Source organism: Oikopleura dioica, chromosome XSR, assembly GCF_907165135.1.
Source record: "Oikopleura dioica chromosome XSR, OKI2018_I68_1.0, whole genome shotgun sequence".
In the NCBI taxonomy this organism is placed as follows: Eukaryota; Metazoa; Chordata; class Appendicularia; order Copelata; family Oikopleuridae; genus Oikopleura; species Oikopleura dioica.
In genome coordinates this window covers 8,211,855-8,229,096 of record NC_137294.1, presented here as the reverse complement: position 1 = coordinate 8,229,096, position 17,242 = coordinate 8,211,855, and the positions used below count along the sequence as shown (strand labels likewise).

General features: G+C 41.7%; 8 protein-coding genes across 8 annotated transcripts in view; 1 reads left to right on the top strand and 7 right to left on the bottom strand.

The window, feature by feature from the left end:
• Positions 1 to 17,242, top strand: part of LOC145710190 (structural maintenance of chromosomes protein 6-like) — a 55,948-nt gene that overhangs the window by 10,276 nt on the left and 28,430 nt on the right. The gene's annotated exons all lie outside the window — the stretch shown is intronic.
• On the bottom strand, positions 12 to 2,231 carry LOC145707536 (basic phospholipase A2 homolog 2-like). The gene is made up of 7 exons (XM_081785077.1): positions 2,079 to 2,231; positions 1,786 to 2,012; positions 1,219 to 1,734; positions 1,011 to 1,171; positions 895 to 968; positions 775 to 851; positions 12 to 732 (listed from the first exon to the last, which is right to left on the bottom strand). Exons 3-7 carry the CDS (start codon positions 1,278 to 1,280, stop codon positions 462 to 464), a joined length of 645 nt encoding a protein of 214 aa, XP_081641203.1. The 5' UTR covers positions 1,281 to 1,734; positions 1,786 to 2,012; positions 2,079 to 2,231; the 3' UTR covers positions 12 to 461.
• Positions 3,158 to 4,408, bottom strand: LOC145708083 (uncharacterized). Its single transcript, XM_081785705.1, has 9 exons — positions 4,307 to 4,408; positions 4,188 to 4,237; positions 4,065 to 4,147; positions 3,962 to 4,021; positions 3,833 to 3,884; positions 3,713 to 3,791; positions 3,593 to 3,624; positions 3,355 to 3,538; positions 3,158 to 3,307 (listed from the first exon to the last, which is right to left on the bottom strand). The coding sequence occupies exons 1-9, from the start codon at positions 4,357 to 4,359 to the stop codon at positions 3,202 to 3,204; spliced, it is 699 nt and encodes a 232-aa protein (XP_081641831.1). The 5' UTR covers positions 4,360 to 4,408; the 3' UTR covers positions 3,158 to 3,201.
• LOC145706536 (DNA sliding clamp PCNA-like) lies at positions 4,512 to 5,663 on the bottom strand. Its single transcript, XM_081783948.1, has 5 exons — positions 5,366 to 5,663; positions 5,213 to 5,322; positions 5,084 to 5,166; positions 4,813 to 5,040; positions 4,512 to 4,768 (listed from the first exon to the last, which is right to left on the bottom strand). The coding sequence occupies exons 1-5, from the start codon at positions 5,571 to 5,573 to the stop codon at positions 4,612 to 4,614; spliced, it is 786 nt and encodes a 261-aa protein (XP_081640074.1). The 5' UTR covers positions 5,574 to 5,663; the 3' UTR covers positions 4,512 to 4,611.
• LOC145710200 (uncharacterized) lies at positions 8,698 to 10,679 on the bottom strand. The gene is made up of 6 exons (XM_081787904.1): positions 10,548 to 10,679; positions 10,270 to 10,485; positions 10,107 to 10,227; positions 9,738 to 10,030; positions 9,392 to 9,694; positions 8,698 to 9,346 (listed from the first exon to the last, which is right to left on the bottom strand). Exons 1-6 carry the CDS (start codon positions 10,669 to 10,671, stop codon positions 8,967 to 8,969), a joined length of 1,437 nt encoding a protein of 478 aa, XP_081644030.1. The 5' UTR covers positions 10,672 to 10,679; the 3' UTR covers positions 8,698 to 8,966.
• Positions 10,708 to 14,098, bottom strand: LOC145710194 (double-stranded RNA-binding protein Staufen homolog 2-like). The gene is made up of 11 exons (XM_081787897.1): positions 13,945 to 14,098; positions 13,725 to 13,898; positions 13,535 to 13,681; positions 13,396 to 13,489; positions 13,230 to 13,348; positions 13,030 to 13,189; positions 12,737 to 12,986; positions 12,444 to 12,688; positions 12,219 to 12,397; positions 11,952 to 12,175; positions 10,708 to 11,907 (listed from the first exon to the last, which is right to left on the bottom strand). Exons 1-11 carry the CDS (start codon positions 13,987 to 13,989, stop codon positions 11,772 to 11,774), a joined length of 1,773 nt encoding a protein of 590 aa, XP_081644023.1. The 5' UTR covers positions 13,990 to 14,098; the 3' UTR covers positions 10,708 to 11,771.
• LOC145710211 (solute carrier family 25 member 32-like) lies at positions 14,097 to 15,163 on the bottom strand. Its single transcript, XM_081787921.1, has 3 exons — positions 14,821 to 15,163; positions 14,456 to 14,780; positions 14,097 to 14,415 (listed from the first exon to the last, which is right to left on the bottom strand). The coding sequence occupies exons 1-3, from the start codon at positions 15,127 to 15,129 to the stop codon at positions 14,207 to 14,209; spliced, it is 843 nt and encodes a 280-aa protein (XP_081644047.1). The 5' UTR covers positions 15,130 to 15,163; the 3' UTR covers positions 14,097 to 14,206.
• On the bottom strand, positions 15,140 to 17,236 carry LOC145710192 (uncharacterized). The gene is made up of 4 exons (XM_081787895.1): positions 15,968 to 17,236; positions 15,654 to 15,924; positions 15,368 to 15,610; positions 15,140 to 15,328 (listed from the first exon to the last, which is right to left on the bottom strand). The coding sequence occupies exons 1-4, from the start codon at positions 17,215 to 17,217 to the stop codon at positions 15,155 to 15,157; spliced, it is 1,938 nt and encodes a 645-aa protein (XP_081644021.1). The 5' UTR covers positions 17,218 to 17,236; the 3' UTR covers positions 15,140 to 15,154.

The following is a 17,242-nucleotide window of genomic DNA, read 5'->3' as shown; positions in this document are numbered from 1 at the left end:
ATGATAATTTTGTTTATTTACAGTCAGGCTTTATAGACGGCCAAAGTTGTATATCATAAGTGGTACTATCAGATTGAAATTTGATATTACTTTGTTCATTTTAACAAGAAATGTTGCAATTCGCTCAGACCAGAGAGCCAGTTGAACATTTCTGTTCAAAATTATTTCTTTTCATACATGTGAGAATGAATCGTCAGAGAAGGATCGCTAAAATCGTTAATTTTCAACTTATGAGCAGAGTAATTGGATAACTATACGATCATGCCAGCTATTTAAGTTCTCGTTGTGTCGGATAGTTATCAAACTGTCTGTCATATACCGTCTTTTTAAAAATATACAAGTTTATATTTCGCAGATTATTCATTTTTCGTTATAGCACCAGATGCATCGCACGTATGAGTAAGGCTCATAGGGATTACTTTATTTATGATCAATATTGATCGAAGAATGATATTTATAATTTATGAAAAAGTTAATCCCTTCCTATTGTAAATCACAGCTGGGCCAGTAAGAGAATAACAGCATTGAGGTGCAACTGGAACAGAGCCGGGCGGTTGTGGACAGTTATCTTCGGGATACCAATTCGTGGTTGTCCAGAAGAGATGATAGTCATAATTGAAAACATCTATTGCTGGGTAGTGTGCTTTTGCAAAGGCAAAATCGCATTCACATAGATCTCTCGCACAAGAATTAGGCGCGTCTCTGCACATCGAGTTTCCGTTCGCGTATTGACTAGATTTTTGTAAACTTATTTCGTTTATGGTCCTGACTTACGTTTTACTGTATTTATATCTCACAAATTCATTAATGCACATCTCCCCATGCTTCTTTTTGGCACATTGAGCACAATCCTTAATTCAAATGTAAAATACTGCGACTCTTGCACCGCGATACCTTATAATGTTTGCAAACTGTGTCCAGAGCGTCGATGGGTGGACCCCAACCTGGATCAGACATCGGTCGGTCTCCTGAAATATTGATAAGGATATACTTTTTATTGTCTCTCGTACCTAAAAGCAGACAATTGCAACCATACGCCCAGAATTTTCTGTGATCAAAAGCTGGATTGAAGTATTTGATCTGATCTACAAGTTGGACGTATCGACGATCTTCCCCTCCAGTGCCTACTTCCAGCCTACCGGCTTCTGGCTCTACACTAGCATTGCTATCTCTTAAAAACACACGCATTTACTTTCTCGGAAGCTTCTTTTCTAATACCTCGTGACTCTGTGAAGAACGGGTTCCGCGAAAGCAAATGGGAGCGAAAATAGTATCTTCATTAGGTCTCTCAAAAAAGCTACTGCTGGTGATCTATTGCCAACGGTGGCTATATCAATGCGTTCGCAGGTAACGATGGTGGCGCTGCACCATCAGCGCGCGCCAACTAGAGTTTAATCGGAAATAAGCCCAATTTTTCATGCGTGTTTTTTTATTTGTGGATGTTAAAGACATATAAATAATATATATTCTATTCAATTTACGTTGTTGATTTTCAATTTTCAATTTTGTATTTCTAACCACTTCTGGTGAATAAAATAATACGTTATTTTTTTCAGAAGAGTTTGATAATCTGTTCGTTTGTGAACTGGATACGACAGGTTGGGCAGAACTTCTCTTTGAGACCAGTCAAACAATGGAGGCAATATCGATGTCCGCAGAGGAGAGTACACTCGCGTCGCACCTGTTTGTCGTAGCCTTCGAAGCAGATGTCACAACTGCCCTCTTCCTTATCTTCTGAAAATTAATTATTGTAAATAATTGCATTTGAACTTGAGGCATTTGAACCTGAGGCGCCCATCTCTCGCAAAGCTCCAATGTAGGCAGTTTTCAAGGACGCTTCCATTCTTTCAGTATCCTTTTTCGCCCATTCGAGATACTTTTTCTCCCATTCCAATTTCTCTTCCGCTTTTTGATGGTAATTTCTGCCTTTTCGATCCTGATTACAGCCTCACGCTCGACAGCTCTGGCCTCATTCAAATTTTTCATAACCAAAGTTACGTACTCCTGCCTGTCTATTTTGAGTTTTGAAAGTTTATTACTAGAACTAATTAAATACTATTAAAATTCAAAGCCCTAGCCTTTTCCACTTTGTTTTACCATCGCTGGAGCACAACATTTTCCGATCCCGTACTCTCTCCAAGAAAGATTTTTCACATCGCAATTTTTAGCCGGGCACTTCAGCTCTGCATCAGACCGAACAAGCTCATGCCTTTCAGGCTTGAAGGCGCTATCAACACTTTCAAGGCTTTTACTCATTTTTTAATAATAATGACGAAAAATCAAAGAGATTTTTGGCTTTTAATAAAATCCTATCCAATATTTACATATTGCTTCGCCATTTTGAAGCATCGCCATCTCTTCGGTTATATAATGCATATCCTTCCATCTTCCCTTTTCTTTAACCGTGTAATAACAGTTTTTACATGGCCCAACATTCCCATAAGAGTGGACGAGTGAAGGATTTATTTTTGACATTCTCTCCGTATCAAAACTTAAAAATCAATTAAAATTTACGGTCAGTTTCGCCGAATGCCGATTGGTGAAAGAGAAAAGGCCAAGGGCACCAACCAATCGGTGTCAAAGAAAGAAGACAAAAATTTGAGACGAAGGGCAAATGTGAAATTACTTCTATTCATCATTGGCGACCACTTGCGAAAGCTATACTTTTCTCTTGACTTTATGATGTCTATTTTCGGGTTCTTAACTTGTTAGGCAAGCGACCTCGACGAAAACAAAAATTATCGGATAATGATGACCACAGCGGATGTGCAGTAGTGGTGCGAGTCTTGAGTCCCATCTCGCGAGATAGACCGCGAGATTATGACATCGGGATCAATTTTCAAAAAAGACACCTTTCAACTTCGAGTACTTTTATTTTCCCCAAACCCGTAATCAGCGGTGTCATGATTTGTATCAGTCTCTACAACTGTAGCCAAAAACACTGTTTTGCCCTGTCGTTGAAGACATATCATGCTTCCATGTTTGTTGTCAATAACTTTGTGCGTGTTCTCTCAGACTTTTCGAAATAGAGGAGAACTCAAAGTGTCAGATAAGCTCTTTCGTTTCTTCAAAAACCTATCCGGTATTCCATAAACGTGAGATAAAACACCTGGCGGGTGACTTCTCTTTGACCCTGCGATTCTCTTTGGCCCCCAAATTAGTTCGATAAATTTCTTTATTTTTTCAACTCCATGTACAGTATTATTCAGGAATAGTCTCCCAAGAGTGTCCTTCTTCTGGATTAAAAGTACTCAACCGAGCTTGGCGATTTAATACTCCGTTCGTAGGATCTTCGTCCTCAGCCAGGCTTAAGATGTGTCTCATGTGGTTTACTTTCGCTGGGAATAAAATTACCTGTAGACGTGGTTGCGTTGAAAGGTGAATGATTTCACCGAGTCAAAGTCGTAAGGATCGACGTCGTCGAACACTTCCACCTCTCCAGCGTTATTTTCATCCGAATTGTGGCCTGGTTGAAGTCGAACAAGTTCAGGTGTTTTCGATTTCGGTTTTGGAGCAGGTGGAGGGAATATAAACATCCCTAAATTTAATAGATGCATGTCTCATTATTTTTAATATTTTATTAAAAAAATACCTTTCGTTTTCTTTTCCCAAAGAACAAAAATACTTTTTTCATTTCAAAATAGATAGCTGATAACAAAAAACTGTAGACTGTAAAAACAGTATAAGCGACACTTCATGTTTAGAAAGATGCCTGTAAATAGTGACGCCAGACCACCAGCCGAGCCAAATCGCTAGGGCACTCCACAAACTGGTGTCTTGTAACGAAACCACTGAAATTAAAATGTATTCGGGTAAATTTATGATTTGTAACCTAGCAGAAGTTTGACCGCAGACGTAATCGTGTCGATAAAACAATGTGTAACTCAATGCATGGTGAAAAAGGAAGAAATAATTTCTGATAAAAAGGAGCCAATTTATAGCCTATTATTTTTCACCAATCATGGAGACAGGGGGAGTCGTTGCGCTCCCGAAGAAAATCTTGTAGAAAAACGCTCATCTCCTGAATATCTGATTATCACGCCGACTTTTTATTTACAAGTTACATCAATCATACTCCCCAATAACGCAAGGACGAAGAGTATCGCAACATAAGTACGCTTGTCGCTGTCTGTTGAGTATCCCAAACCTAAAAGTATCTAAATATGGAATAACGAGTCTTTAGATACCGGAGAAAACTGGTGCCAATGGAAAATTTCTCGTAAGGTAATAGTCGCCTCGATTAAGTTTTCAAAAATCCTGTATTATTTATTTATTAAATAAAAGCAGATTAATTGGAGACTTTCCTAATGACCCGGGCATTTCCATACAATTTATTTCTGTCAGATTGCATTCGGACATTTCAAATTCTCTTTGTAAGTTTAAATCTTTGCAGCCGTTCTACTTGTCGACTGCCTAGATAAGATCAAAAGTTGCTTTTGCGGAGATCAAAAATATAACGGGCATTTATGATGCTAAACGTCAGGAATCCCTGTCATGAATGCTCTCAACGATTTTTTCTTCGGAGTTTAAAAACTTTTATTCGATTGATAAAGGGGCAGTGTCTATAAAATGAATGGAGCTACTTTCGTGAGGAGGGAGAACAGTTCTTCCTCACTCGTCATCTTCCTGGTCGATCTTCGGCGCGAGGAAATACTTCACGTGGCCAAGGTCCTCAATCTCGTAACCGACGACCAAAGGAACGTCAGGCGAGATTTCGAGACTCACTTGGCCGGAGAGCGGGGTCGCTTTCGTGAAGAAGTTGAGGTACCTGAATTGAAATGGATTAAAGACAAAATAACTGTCGACTCTAACCGGAGCGCGAAGGTCAAGTTGACGGGTTCACTGATGTCAACAGTGACAGCGTCTTTCTCGTCGTCGACGTTTGCGCGTTCGGTCAGGTGGATTTTGGCGTGGCCAATGTCGCCGTACGCACTGAAGTCGACGCCGCCCTTGACAATAGTGAGCTTGACACTCTCGCCGATGTTCTGCAGATCGCGGCAGATATGCTGGAACTCGTTCGAAGGCATTTTTACAGTGCAGCTAAATAGCAAGTCAAAAGTGAGTAGTTAGAAAGAAGAGCTACCTGTATTCTTGGTCTGGAATTCCGAGCTGCTCGATGTCGAGATCCATCAACTTCATCTCAAACTCGGAGGTTTTATCTCCGTTCTGAAGAGAATTTTCAATGAATTTTCAGGCGTAAAGGTAGACTTACAGGATTTTCAAAGACCATGGTTAGAAGATCCCCGTTATCATCTGCTTTGAGCGTGATATTGTCGTCGTTGGATGCGCATCTCAGGAGCTTTTGCATGGTATCCATGTTCACTTAAATTTAATCAGATCATCTAGGCTTGTTTCATTTTGGTACCTCCCAGCGCGATGTTTCTGTCGCAGCGGAAGCTGTCGAAACCTTCCGCTTTAAGGGTCACTTGGACGAGCGACACGTGGGAGCTGTCCATTGATTGGAGAGACAGGCCCTGCGCGGAGACATCCCAAACGGCTTCTTTGATAAGATCCTTTAGGGCGTCCATGATCTGCTTGAGGACTTTTGCTTTTGGAAGACGGCATTCGAACATGATGACTCACGTATTCGTTCTGGTCTGAAATAAATTAATGCTAAATTATAAAGTTTTTCCGTATAATCAAGACTCTTGAAAAGTTGGAGTAGTCCATAAAATCTCTGACATAAACTTAACACGTGTGGTGTCCCGCAACTGGGCCAGTTGGACTAGGCATTTCTAATCGGGCTCGTGGGCGTATGGCACGAGGGAAATTGCGTAGGCGGTGAAGAATGGTGGCGCTCGATCCCGCTTTCTAAACGCTCTACGTCCATCAGCACTCCGATTGGTTGAAACTCGTTTCAAAAATAAGAACGCACCTATAAAATGCCCTTCTAAAACAAAACTGTCTTGCTTTCGCATTTAAAAGTAAAAAAAACAAAGTCGAAAGTTCTAACTTAAAACTGTGTAATTTGTTCAGCATGAAAGCTAGGCATAGTGACATGCCGAGGTATCTGTAGGCTTACCGGACTAAATTTCGGCACATTTTTCTAGCTTAATTTGGGGGTCATGTCACATATATTTAGAAAGCCCATGTCCTGAGCTTTCATTTGGGCACAGAATAAAGGGGTCTGAGTCATGCCCCCAAGGCAATTTATGGGACCGGAAGTCTCAATATAGGCACTAGAAGTCTTCAATCAATTTTTTCGATACGTTTAGGAACTCCTGAGCCTTTAGGAACGGCTGGAATTGTTTTATAAATATAACAAGTAAGTTAAGAAGTCGGAAATTCGACTCGAAACCTGAAGATTCTCGACTTAAGCACTTATGAAGTCAACTTCTAGGGCCACAAGAAGGCGCTAGAGCCGAGGGCAGCTAGATTTTATGGGCTTTACAGAAAGCTTAGAGTCTGAGCTTTCTATCCCAACCGCTCCTCAAGGCTCTTGAGCTCCTAAACACATCGAAAAAATCGATTGAAGAGTTCAAGTGCCTATTTTGGAACTTCCGGTCACATAATTTCCCTTGGGGGCATGACCTTGACCCCTTGATATTGTGCCCAAATGAAAGCTCAGCTTCTGGGCTTTCTAAAGCTGTATCATAAGACCCCCCAACTAAGCTAGAAAAATCGGCCAAAAATCAGTCCGGTAAGCCTAGGTATCTGGCTCAGATTGCTGTGTGCGCGTTTCTGTAGATGTGAATCTTGGCCACAGCGGAATTGAATCACCGAGGTTTTGTAGTTGACTTCTTGAGGCGAACGAGGCATTACGGCTTGAATCGGATTTATCTTGGCGATTTTGGTGAATGTCGTAGTTTTCTTCGATTTCTGCCTGGAAGAGGATGAAAATGTGAGTCTTCCTTGATTTCAAAGAAAATGGAACAAACAAGATCCTTTCTTTATTCCAGATTGCATTCCGAGAAGAACAAATCTTATAGAAGAGTTAAAGCATTATTGGCGAATTCTAGCCTGATACATAAGAGTTACTAAGATGGGTAGTAGGGTTGGCCAAAAAAATCGAAGGTCGTGCGCCTAACAAGAGTCACCCCTCATTCGAAGCGCCTTCTTGAGAGGATCATTTTGAGCCATTTTTGAAAATTTTAAATTAACCAGAAGGCATCGAAAAAAATTGAAGGATATGGAGTGTTGGGTCGTTCTCGTCGAAGGAGGGGATCTTCAGCGCTAGAATCGACCCGCCGCCGCAGAGGAACAAAATGACAAGGATCAAGTTATTCAGATAGAATGGAAGAATGGAAGAATGGATCACTGAGTTTAGCCCAGGAACCGAGATGCTGAGCTATCCAGATGTAAAGCTTGAGAATCGAGATTACTTTGTAGCTGGCGAAGACGGCTATGACAAACGAGCAGATCTTGAGAAAAACGATCGCGTAGCTGTTCTCGTCGATTCTCTTTGTTCCCATGATATTGAGGACATACTGTGGAATCTCGCTGGGAGCAGGCCATCCGTACAAAGGGGGACAAAAAGCAACATCAATTAACTTCAAAATTTTGATCTGCGAACATTTCTCTATTCGCCATTTTCCAAGACTAAATATCACTTTCGATCTTGCCTGAATCAAATGGAAAAAATTTAATTAAAAAGGGATTAAAAGGTGCCCTCTCGGACATAGTCACTAGATTAAAAACAATATGCGCGGGGAATTAATATTATAAAAATGTAAACTGATTGATGGTATGCCAGAAGGCCTCATTGAACATGTAAAGACGAAATTCGGATGGGTATATAATTCGAGTTTCATTGTACTATGATGGCTGAATTATAAATGAGAGGTATTAGCTCGTGGCGCGCCTAGGGTCCGCCCGGCCACTATTCGTAAAATCCTCTTTCTTCTCCGCTTTCTCTACTAAAACAAAACACTCTTTAAACCTCACCCATAAAAACACTCATAAACAAGCAAGAGTAGGCAACAGCTTTAATCAAAGGAGAAAATTAGAGCTTTCCAAGAGCGATGAGGCGCCCAAAATGGCCTTTGAAGAGAGCACTTTTGCAGCGAAAAAGAGACGCTAGAAAAATAATCGAAGATGGTTTTATCATTTTCCTGGATTGTCCTTGCTTTGTCACTCGCGTGCTCACGCGCTCATGAGTTTTCGAACCCTGAATGCAGGTTCCGAATAATTTATTATTGAAAACGTTCAAAGCATATTTAGTGAATGAGAACATGAGATACCATTTGTGCGAAGAAGAGTTCAATAAGGAAGAAAGAGTAGAATGCGTTCTTAACCCTAGCCGGCCAAAAATGATTTTTCTCGGGTACCGGTCAAGATACTCCATATTTGGCGCCAGGGATTTACCTGCAAATAAGACTATACAAATGATAAAGGTCAAATTATATGGTCTTGGGGAAATAGATTAAACCCTGCCTATCAAGATGCAATAGAAAAAACCGCGCCAGAATGAGTTTCTTAGAAATTATACGTTAAATATTGTGAGGTACTTGGAAATGAGTAAAAACCTGCTCCATATTTGGAGTACCTTGACCGGCTAGGGTTAAATGCAAGCATGTCACTCTGCCCTGTCAAAGGGCGCAGAAAGAAATTTGCGAAGAACACAATGCTTGAAATAGATCGTTAAACACTGAAAAGACTCGTTGATATGCTCTGTCACCTTTTCTGGTAATTTAGCGCCTGCAAAGAAAACTGAAATAAAACTCAATTACCGAATTGATAATTGAGGTGATTCGAGGATGATTGAATTTGATATATTTATTTTTTGGGCAGTATGGTAATTTAAGCGCATTTTCTGACCCGTTTATGAAGAGCATAGGCACGTGAGATCTGTGCGGAGATCGATTAGCCAGAAAATAGGTTTAAAGATCATCAGGAAAGAGCTATCAACATGTTATTTATTTCGCTGAAGTTTTAATATGGTAGGATGTCGAGCATAAACAACATATTTTTTTAATTTCTTGCGTGAAGCAAGGAGCCAACGCACCATTTCAGCAACGTCATTATGCTCATGTTGGATTGGTCTTCTGTCTTGGCGGTGGTGGCGGTTTTTTAAACACATCGGCATCGTTGGTGCCCATCGAAGAGGAAGAGTTCTCTTCGTTTAAAGCAGAGTTGCTGTTCTGGTGGGCCGGAGAGGTCACCACTGGTTGGCTCTTCTCACCAGACTGACTCGGGAAGCTGTTCGTAGGAGGTGCAACGTTGGAATTAGAGTCAGGTAGAGAATTGTGCCCGCTTTCAGTGGTGCTCGGTGAAGCGGGAAGTGGCTTCGTATCCAGCAGAAAGTTGAGAATGCTCTGTTTAGCTTTCTCGCTGTCTTGGTGGTTAGAAAGCTGCCCAGGAGCTGGAGCAAATTTACTGACGAGTTCGTTCAAGTACTCCGAGTCGTCTAAATCCAGTTCACAATAATTTGTCCATCTTTAGTTTTACATACCGGTGGGGATTTCGTGGGAAGCTGATTGAGGTAAAATTGACTGTGACTGGGTTGGTGAGGCAATCGGTGGATGGGATGATATTCCCGGAGAGTGCGGGATCACATTCGCGCCGCCATTTCCCTGTGATATTTTATTATGCCCGAGCGGGACCGAGTTGTTGATGCCATTGCTCTGTTGGAGGTGGTTCTTTCCATCTATAGTCGCTAGATTCACTTGCTCGTTTTGATTTGGCAGAGCTTCTCCCTGAGTAGTCATGATCATAGGACTCGTCTGCATATTGGGAACGACTTGAATCGATTGATCTATTTCCAGGTTATTATAAACAGACAGCTGTTAGAGTCTTACCCATTGGAACTTGGTTGATTATTGAATTCTGATCGGGAGAGGTGAGTGGAATCATAGGTGAAGGTGTGACATTTCTTATTCTGTACATACGTCTATTTGGAAGATGGACAACTCGTGAGTCGACTCCGAAATTCCTTCCTGGAGGGAAGCTCGAGGGGGGTGCTGGTCTTATCACTGGACCAGGTTGGTATATCACTGGACCGTGGGGCATCGAGTGGCTGACAGACACTTTTGGAGGCAGTGAATGGGAAGGTTTGGGCGGGTTCTTCTGACCAGGTCGCGGTTTCTTCCTACTTCAGGGTAAAAACCATTTAATTTTTGTTAAACTCAAGTATCCTTTCAATAAATTCGGGTAACTACCCTATACTAGGAGGCCTATCATCTGGAGGATTTATATATCGTTGTTGATAAGGCATCACATTTGGACGTGGGGCAGGATAGGCAGGGATAGAAGGATGTGGACGCCATTGTGGTTCTTTTGCGGGTAGACCTTTGAAATTAGTCTATTATGACGTTATACTGAGAGGAGTACCTTGAAAGCGTATAGAATGTATGCCGAACTTCTGTAGCTCGCCGATTAGGTCCTGATTCGATTCTGCATAAGTTCGAAATCGAAGCGCACGCTCGATAGTTAGCGGGAAAGAAACATTTATACCATCTTCACGGCTCAGAGGTCTGTGATGTGACGGTCCCATCGCTGGTCTCTGCGCATGGCCTGGTGCTGGCATAAATTGAGGATGTGAATGGCCTACAAAATTAGTAATATCCTAACCGACAGTTAGATAGATTTTTTAATTTAGGGACACAAACCTTGTTCTCTATTGGGTGCCTGCGCGAGCGAGAGCCTCGGCACTGGGCTTGTGAGTGGATTTATGCCATCAGTCATGCCAGTCTCGCCCGCTGTTCCATTCACATTACTAGGCGGAACCGACATAAACTGACTAAACTAAAGCACTTCATCGAGAGAGAGTCGAGGCGTCATTTTACTTAGGTCAAGTTATACTTAAAGTTGTTTTGGCTCATTAGAAGAGACTCAGTTTAGAATCTAGTTGTGGCTGCATTCATAGCTCGAAAGATACAAGAGGGTTTCGTAAATTTCAACACCTGCTGTTTTAATATTTTGAAATCTCTAACAGACAGGGTGAGAGCAGGAAGATAGTAAGAGATAGCAATAGTCTGATTAGCGAATTATTATTTATACTTCGGTATTCTAAAATTTAAATACAGAATGAGTCTGATGCCAAATTGAGTATGTTATCGAGTAATGCGATAAAGGAGATAGGTGTTAGAAGCATACCTTTTAGGGAAACATCTTCAAGCTAACGAGATTTATATTTTTATCAAAGTTTATGTTTTCGAAAAAGATCACCAACCTCGGGAGTAAAATAGGGACAGTTTATGGGACAAAATAATCGGCAAATCATTGGGCTCGCACCAGAATTCATGCGGGTAGTGGAAAGAGAAAAAAGTCAGCTTGACTCCTTTCTCCATATAAAAAACAAGGAAGATTAAAGTTCAGTAGTACGGTAAGTTGATCAAAGGATATCTTGCGGAAAACAGTTGTCATGAGGGTTGACTTAATAGAGAGAAACTTAAAAAATGAACTGCACGAAAATGATTCAACTAAAAAAAACTGAAAAAGTGTTAACTTTAGTAAGTCAGTTGCGATGAGAATGTGGAACGGTAAAGAGTCTAAATAGACCCTCGAAAGATTCTAGAGCCATTAAGAGCAATATGGAATAGTTTTTTTTTAACTTAAATGATTACTTGAATAGGAATTGAGGGAGATAAAAAGAAAGAGCAATAGGAGTTTGAGCATGTGAAAAAATAAGTTGGTTGTTGTTTAGAGTCTCGAATAATAAGGAACAAAATACAGAATATTGCAGTTAGTAGGTAATACGATTAAAAATATCCGCCGAAGCAACTCTCTTAACGAGAGAGGCTATGCAAGCTTGATCTAGAATTACAGCGCATTGCAGTAAACGGTTTATTCATTAGACTTTAGTCACTAGAGGACGTCAAATAAGCGGAAGCTTAACCCGAGCTGTTTTCAAGGCCGCGAGTTATTAAGGCTTTGAGCGCTTGCGCAGCAGCTTCCTCGTGAGCAAGAGCAACAGAAGAGCCTTGTCCATGAGCGACGATAGGAGGAGTCGTTCCAATCGACACCAAACTAGAAAAAAAAATCTTTGTCTGCAAGAACTACTCGTAACTCACCTTAAGAACTGGCCGTCTTTTGGGAAGTCGGTAAAGCTAACCGAAAAGCCCTGAAGAGAGGCGAGATAATTGAGTTGAGGCTCGTTGACTTGTCCAGCTTTAGCAGCTGAGTTAGGCAGAATGGTTGCCTGAGCGATGCCCGAAGGAGTCGGAGCCATTTTCGGAAGTGCAGCATTATCGCTCTTTCCTTCAGCCTTTGACGGCTTGCCTTCGTCGGCACAGTCCTGAAATATCGCTTATCATCGATTTCCTAAATGGTTAGCTCACCCCGACGCTTGGCTCGTGCCCCATAATGACTAACATAGCCTCGGCAGCGATTTTCTTTGCTGTTTTCTTGTTTGGACCAATTCCCTGAGAAACCTTGTCATTCACAATGCACTGCATTATGAACTCCTTCTTCCGCTGGACAGATTTCTCAGAGATAACTTGGTAGATCGGCTCACGCTCTAAAAGTGAAATTCGAAATATTCGCAAGAACAAAGAGTTGAGTACCTTTTGCGGCTTGCTGGATTTGAGCAAGTCGGGAAACAGGATGAAGTGAAATGTCAGGCGACTGTTTTTCAGTTTCCTTGATGACATTCGACTTCTTCTTATTTCGTCCTTTGCCTTTGGGCTGGGGCTTTTCGCGCTCTTCTGATTCAATTAGTCGACGCATTTCATCAAGAACAGTGATAGCGGCTTTTCGACGGGCCAGTTTCTTGGATTGAGCTTGACCTTCAGCAGTAAAGTATGTAACTCTTAACCGTTATGTTAAAAAAGTCATCTGAAAATGCAAAGCGGCTTACTGATCGTTGTCTTCCTGTTCTTCGGGATTTCCTACGTGAAGCCTAATCGAGTAGTGCTTTAAGTGAGGAGGTCCTTCTTCGGAAATCTTTTCAAATTGGACAGTTAAATTTCGCTTGAGAGCTAACTCGTAGACAAGGGAGACTTCCGACTTCTTCGGTTGAGATTGCTCTCCTGGAGTAATCGGCTGGCCTGACTGTGCCGGTTTCGGCACTTTTTCAGGAGCTGGGTTTCTTTCATAATATTCAAGTGCTAGAAAGGATTCATAATCGTGGCTGAGGCAAAAAAAAATTACCTTGGGTAGCAGCTGAGTGCTTTGCTTGTTGTCTTGTACGCCCCTCAGCGTGGAATACCTTCTCGCCAACCGTCAGTTCGACGACAAAAAGTTTCGGTGGTCTTGTATTGATTCGTTTAGTGTTAGCGTTCGGATAGATCTGGGGCATTCCATCGGCAAACTAAAGCGATAATAAAAGCCGATAAGGATACGAAAATAACCTGGGGATTGTATGATTGATTATTATGAAAAATCGGCTTCCTGTCAACCATTTTGTAGTGGGCCATCTCTCCTCTCTTCATCGCTAGTCCGTTTAATTTAACAGTAGGAGTTAGCGCGTCTAAATGCCATAGATGAGACATGATTATTTACAAATAACGCTGATACCGTAATTTATCTGTTTCGGTCGTTTCGGTTTGTATTTGGGTCTCTCTAGTGTCTGACAGTTCTCAATTGCTTTTTTCGCAGCAGAGTGTTGCGCCTGAAAAAAAAGAACTTAGCCGGGCGAACTCAAAACTCGGGATACCTTCTTGATGCTCGTTCCAGAACCTTCATACTTTTCTCCTGGGCCGAGTTCGAGAGTCACAGTAAACGTTTTATGGTGGGGCGGGCCTTCTTCCCCTGTCAACGTATACTTTGGCGCAAGTTTGTTAAATTTGGCGATTTCGTTCACCTTGATAAATAATTATTTTAGAGAGACTCAAAGAGCATCTAACCTGACACATGGGTGTCTTCTCTTTGGGTGCTTTTTTACTCCCGTTTGATTCTCCATTTGGTGGGTTTTGCGGAGTCGAGTAAGGCTGAGCAGATAAATTGGTTCCTATTTGCGAAGGCATTTGCGCCATAGGAAAAGGCGCATTTTGCTGGATCATGTGTTGTCCGGGGACAACCTTAATGAGTACAATAAATCCGTTGACTAAAAACTGATATTGTTACCATTGACATGACAGGCAAAATTGGGACCATTCCATCTCCGTTCATTTTTGCTGGACTGACTCAATTCTCACCAATTAGGGAAAAACGACTTACCCAGCGGAAAGACACGCCGAAATGTCCAATTCTGAAAAAAAAAATGTAACACAAAAATATCGAGAATGAGGTATCAACACAAATTAGATAAATAGTGGAATTGCTCGTCAGTCATGAACGAGAACTAGAATATCAGATTAGAGCAATAGGAGAATAAATAATTAAGAAGCTATCTCTTTGTAAGGTACTCGTATGTATAAAATGTAATCACGGAGCTAGGTATAGTTCGACATAAATTTGTAGATAGGCCTTTGTAAAATCCTTTGAATCCTTCGTGCTGAAATGTATGTCGTATGCAATCTCTCATACTATTGTAGATCCTATGCTGGTCTTGCATGCGCGATCGAATGAGTAGTTGTGGATAGCACAATGTTCCAGCTAACAAAATGTAAATACTAGTTAGGGAATCAGGGACTACCTATCATTTTCGATGCAGCAGGCAAGGCAAGCATTTGAAAGTTGGTTTGGTTCTGTTTCGTCACCCCGAGACGCGTTTTGAAGAGTTCCAAGAAGAAAAATTGAACACCGCCATGTATAGTTCCGAACAAACCAGCATAGTATCCACGATACAACCCTCTCAAGCCTTCCATATTGTATAGTCTATATAAAGTCTGTGCAAAAGTCTCCTTTGAACGCTTCAATGCTCCTTCTTCGTACTGGAGACACTGCTGCGTCTTACAAACCCAAATTGGGTTTGTCAACGTAAGAACTAGAGCACCACTCAAACATCCAGTAAAGAAATACTTAATAAAAATGAGGTCGAGTTCGCCCACAATTCTTTACCTGGTACTGAGGGACAGCGTTGCCATAGTGTGATTGAAGTTGTCGCTTGAAATGCTCATAAATTGGAAAGTATAGACCCCATGAGAAGCCAGCACCAATTATACTTGGTGAGACACCACGCCAGAGAGACTCGACGCCTTCATTCTTTATCACAGATCGAATGATGGACATCTGGTTGCCGTATCTGGGACGTTTGGGATCGCCATCGTTGACTGCTTGTCTGTTTCTGACGAGATCGAAGGGATGAAGAAGAAGCGTACTCAAAAATCCACCTGAGAATCCGCTAACGAAGTCCCGTACTGTGTTCATCTGAATTTACGAACTTCATGATAATTTAAGTGCTATCGAGAAGCTTTAGTTTTTCAACAGAAGAAAGGTATTGAGGGTTTTCAGAGTACTCAGGTTCTATCAGAATGGCGTCTGCAATAAAATATCCTCGTGCGTCTTGCAGCTTTTTATGGACGCCTCTTGATTCGATGAAGAAACCGCTTTCTAATGCGTGGTCCCACTAAAAGACATTTTAGCTTCGTTTTTCAATAAAAAATACCTGAAATTTTTCATCTAAAGCATCAAACTGCTCGCCTTCAAGCTTGATGACTTCGCGAACGAGATAGTCTGCAAACTCATCAAGCCTGTTTTCGTAGGAGAGCCTGTTGTGTAAAGCTGCAAGAGCAAAATGGTCGACACCTACTCGTCCGATTAGCGCAGCTTTGTATGCGTCTTTATTTATGTCTCGGCCATGCATTTCAACCAATATCAGCGTCAGTGCAGATATAACTTTCGAGTTATGCTAGATTAAGTTTTTTGGTATTTGGAATATCTCTTTTGGTTACATTAAACAAGTAGTCAAAATGCTGCGCCATGTTGGCATGATAGATATTCCACTGCCGAGCCACATTGTTTATAAAACCATCATGCTGGAAGAAATGAGTGCCAAATGAAAACTGCGAGTCTTTCCCAAATACAGCTACTTTAGGTCTTCGAATCATCATCCACCTTTTTTGTGCGCGTTTATACCAGAAATCTGGGTTGTCCATATATTGGCCGATATTCCAGCTGCTGCGCTCGCGCTTCTTTAGGACTTTTTGATTTCGAACGTAAAACCTTTCGCAAGAAATTAGGACTCAATGAATAGAGTTATACGTACCGGTTAAGTCCGGCGAAGCCGACAACGGCCAAATCTTCTTTTGAACTGCCAAATATTACTGACATCTCTTTAAAGTGCGTTAGGTCAGCATTAAGATCCTCATTTTCACATTGATAGAATTGAAGAAGAGTTGACAAAGTCAATGATGCATCCGAAACTTTCACTTTAACAGCCGAGACTTCAGCTTGAAGTTCGTCAAAGATAAAGCTTCTTTTGCGAGCAATCTGCCTAACCATTGAGTCAAGGGTCCACGACGCAAGCTGCAGATCGGCGGCGATAGCTCTTGAAGCGTCATGATCAGCCCAAAGCATGTTATGCCTCGAATGAACTTGAGAGTCTTCGATCATCTTCTGTAGATGATGGTTTAGTCGGGAAGAAGCGATTGCTCCATTGTAAAGGTTCATGCAGTCGCGTAAATGCCGTAAATGGTGCTTTCCGAAACCAACTCGACCAATGATACAGTCTTCTGACAATTCTACGTTGTCAAAAACGACAGAATCATCATCGTTGACCTCGACGCCATCTGTTTTCGCATCCACGAGGACAGTGGACAATCGTTTGTAAATTTCATCATCTCTGTCTTTCACAAAAGTAGCAACAGGAACCAAAAAGTAGTCGCAATTCTTCGCTCCGAGTACTCTTGTTTTGCGTCCATTGAGAAGAATGTCGTCACCAAAGTTTTCAATAATAGTTTCAAAGTTCTGCGATGTCTCACCGCAAAATTGCTCGGAGACAGCGATTCCAATAAGGGAATTTTCCAATGGTAATTCACCCTTGCCGTAGTTAGACAGAACTTCTCGAGCAGCAAAGTGAGAGGAAATAAAACGCGATAATCCAGTATCCCGCCGAGATAATTCATCAATGACAGATAATTCTTCAGCGCCCGACATACTTGAGCCGACTGAAGATATAACTTCGCGTAAATCATCATTCTCAATTCTATACTCTTCAGTCATATTTCGAAGTTTCTGCGCGGCTGGTGTCTGGTATAATTTGCTCGAATATTTGTCAAACCAGTCTAGCCTTGAAATTTTGCTCTTGAAGAAGCGAAATCTGGGAACGAAGGTGCCCATCTCATGACGCGCAAACAACTCATCTGCGATGAAAGAAGGCCGGCTCTCTTCTCGATAAATGCGGGCTTTGGGTCTATGTCGTTCTGAGACTAGAGCGACGCGCGACTTCTTTTCGACGAGGAAGGTCTCGCGTGTAGCATGCGAGTATCTTCTTACTGGAATTATACGGCCAAACATTTCAACTCTAACTCTCACGTCATCT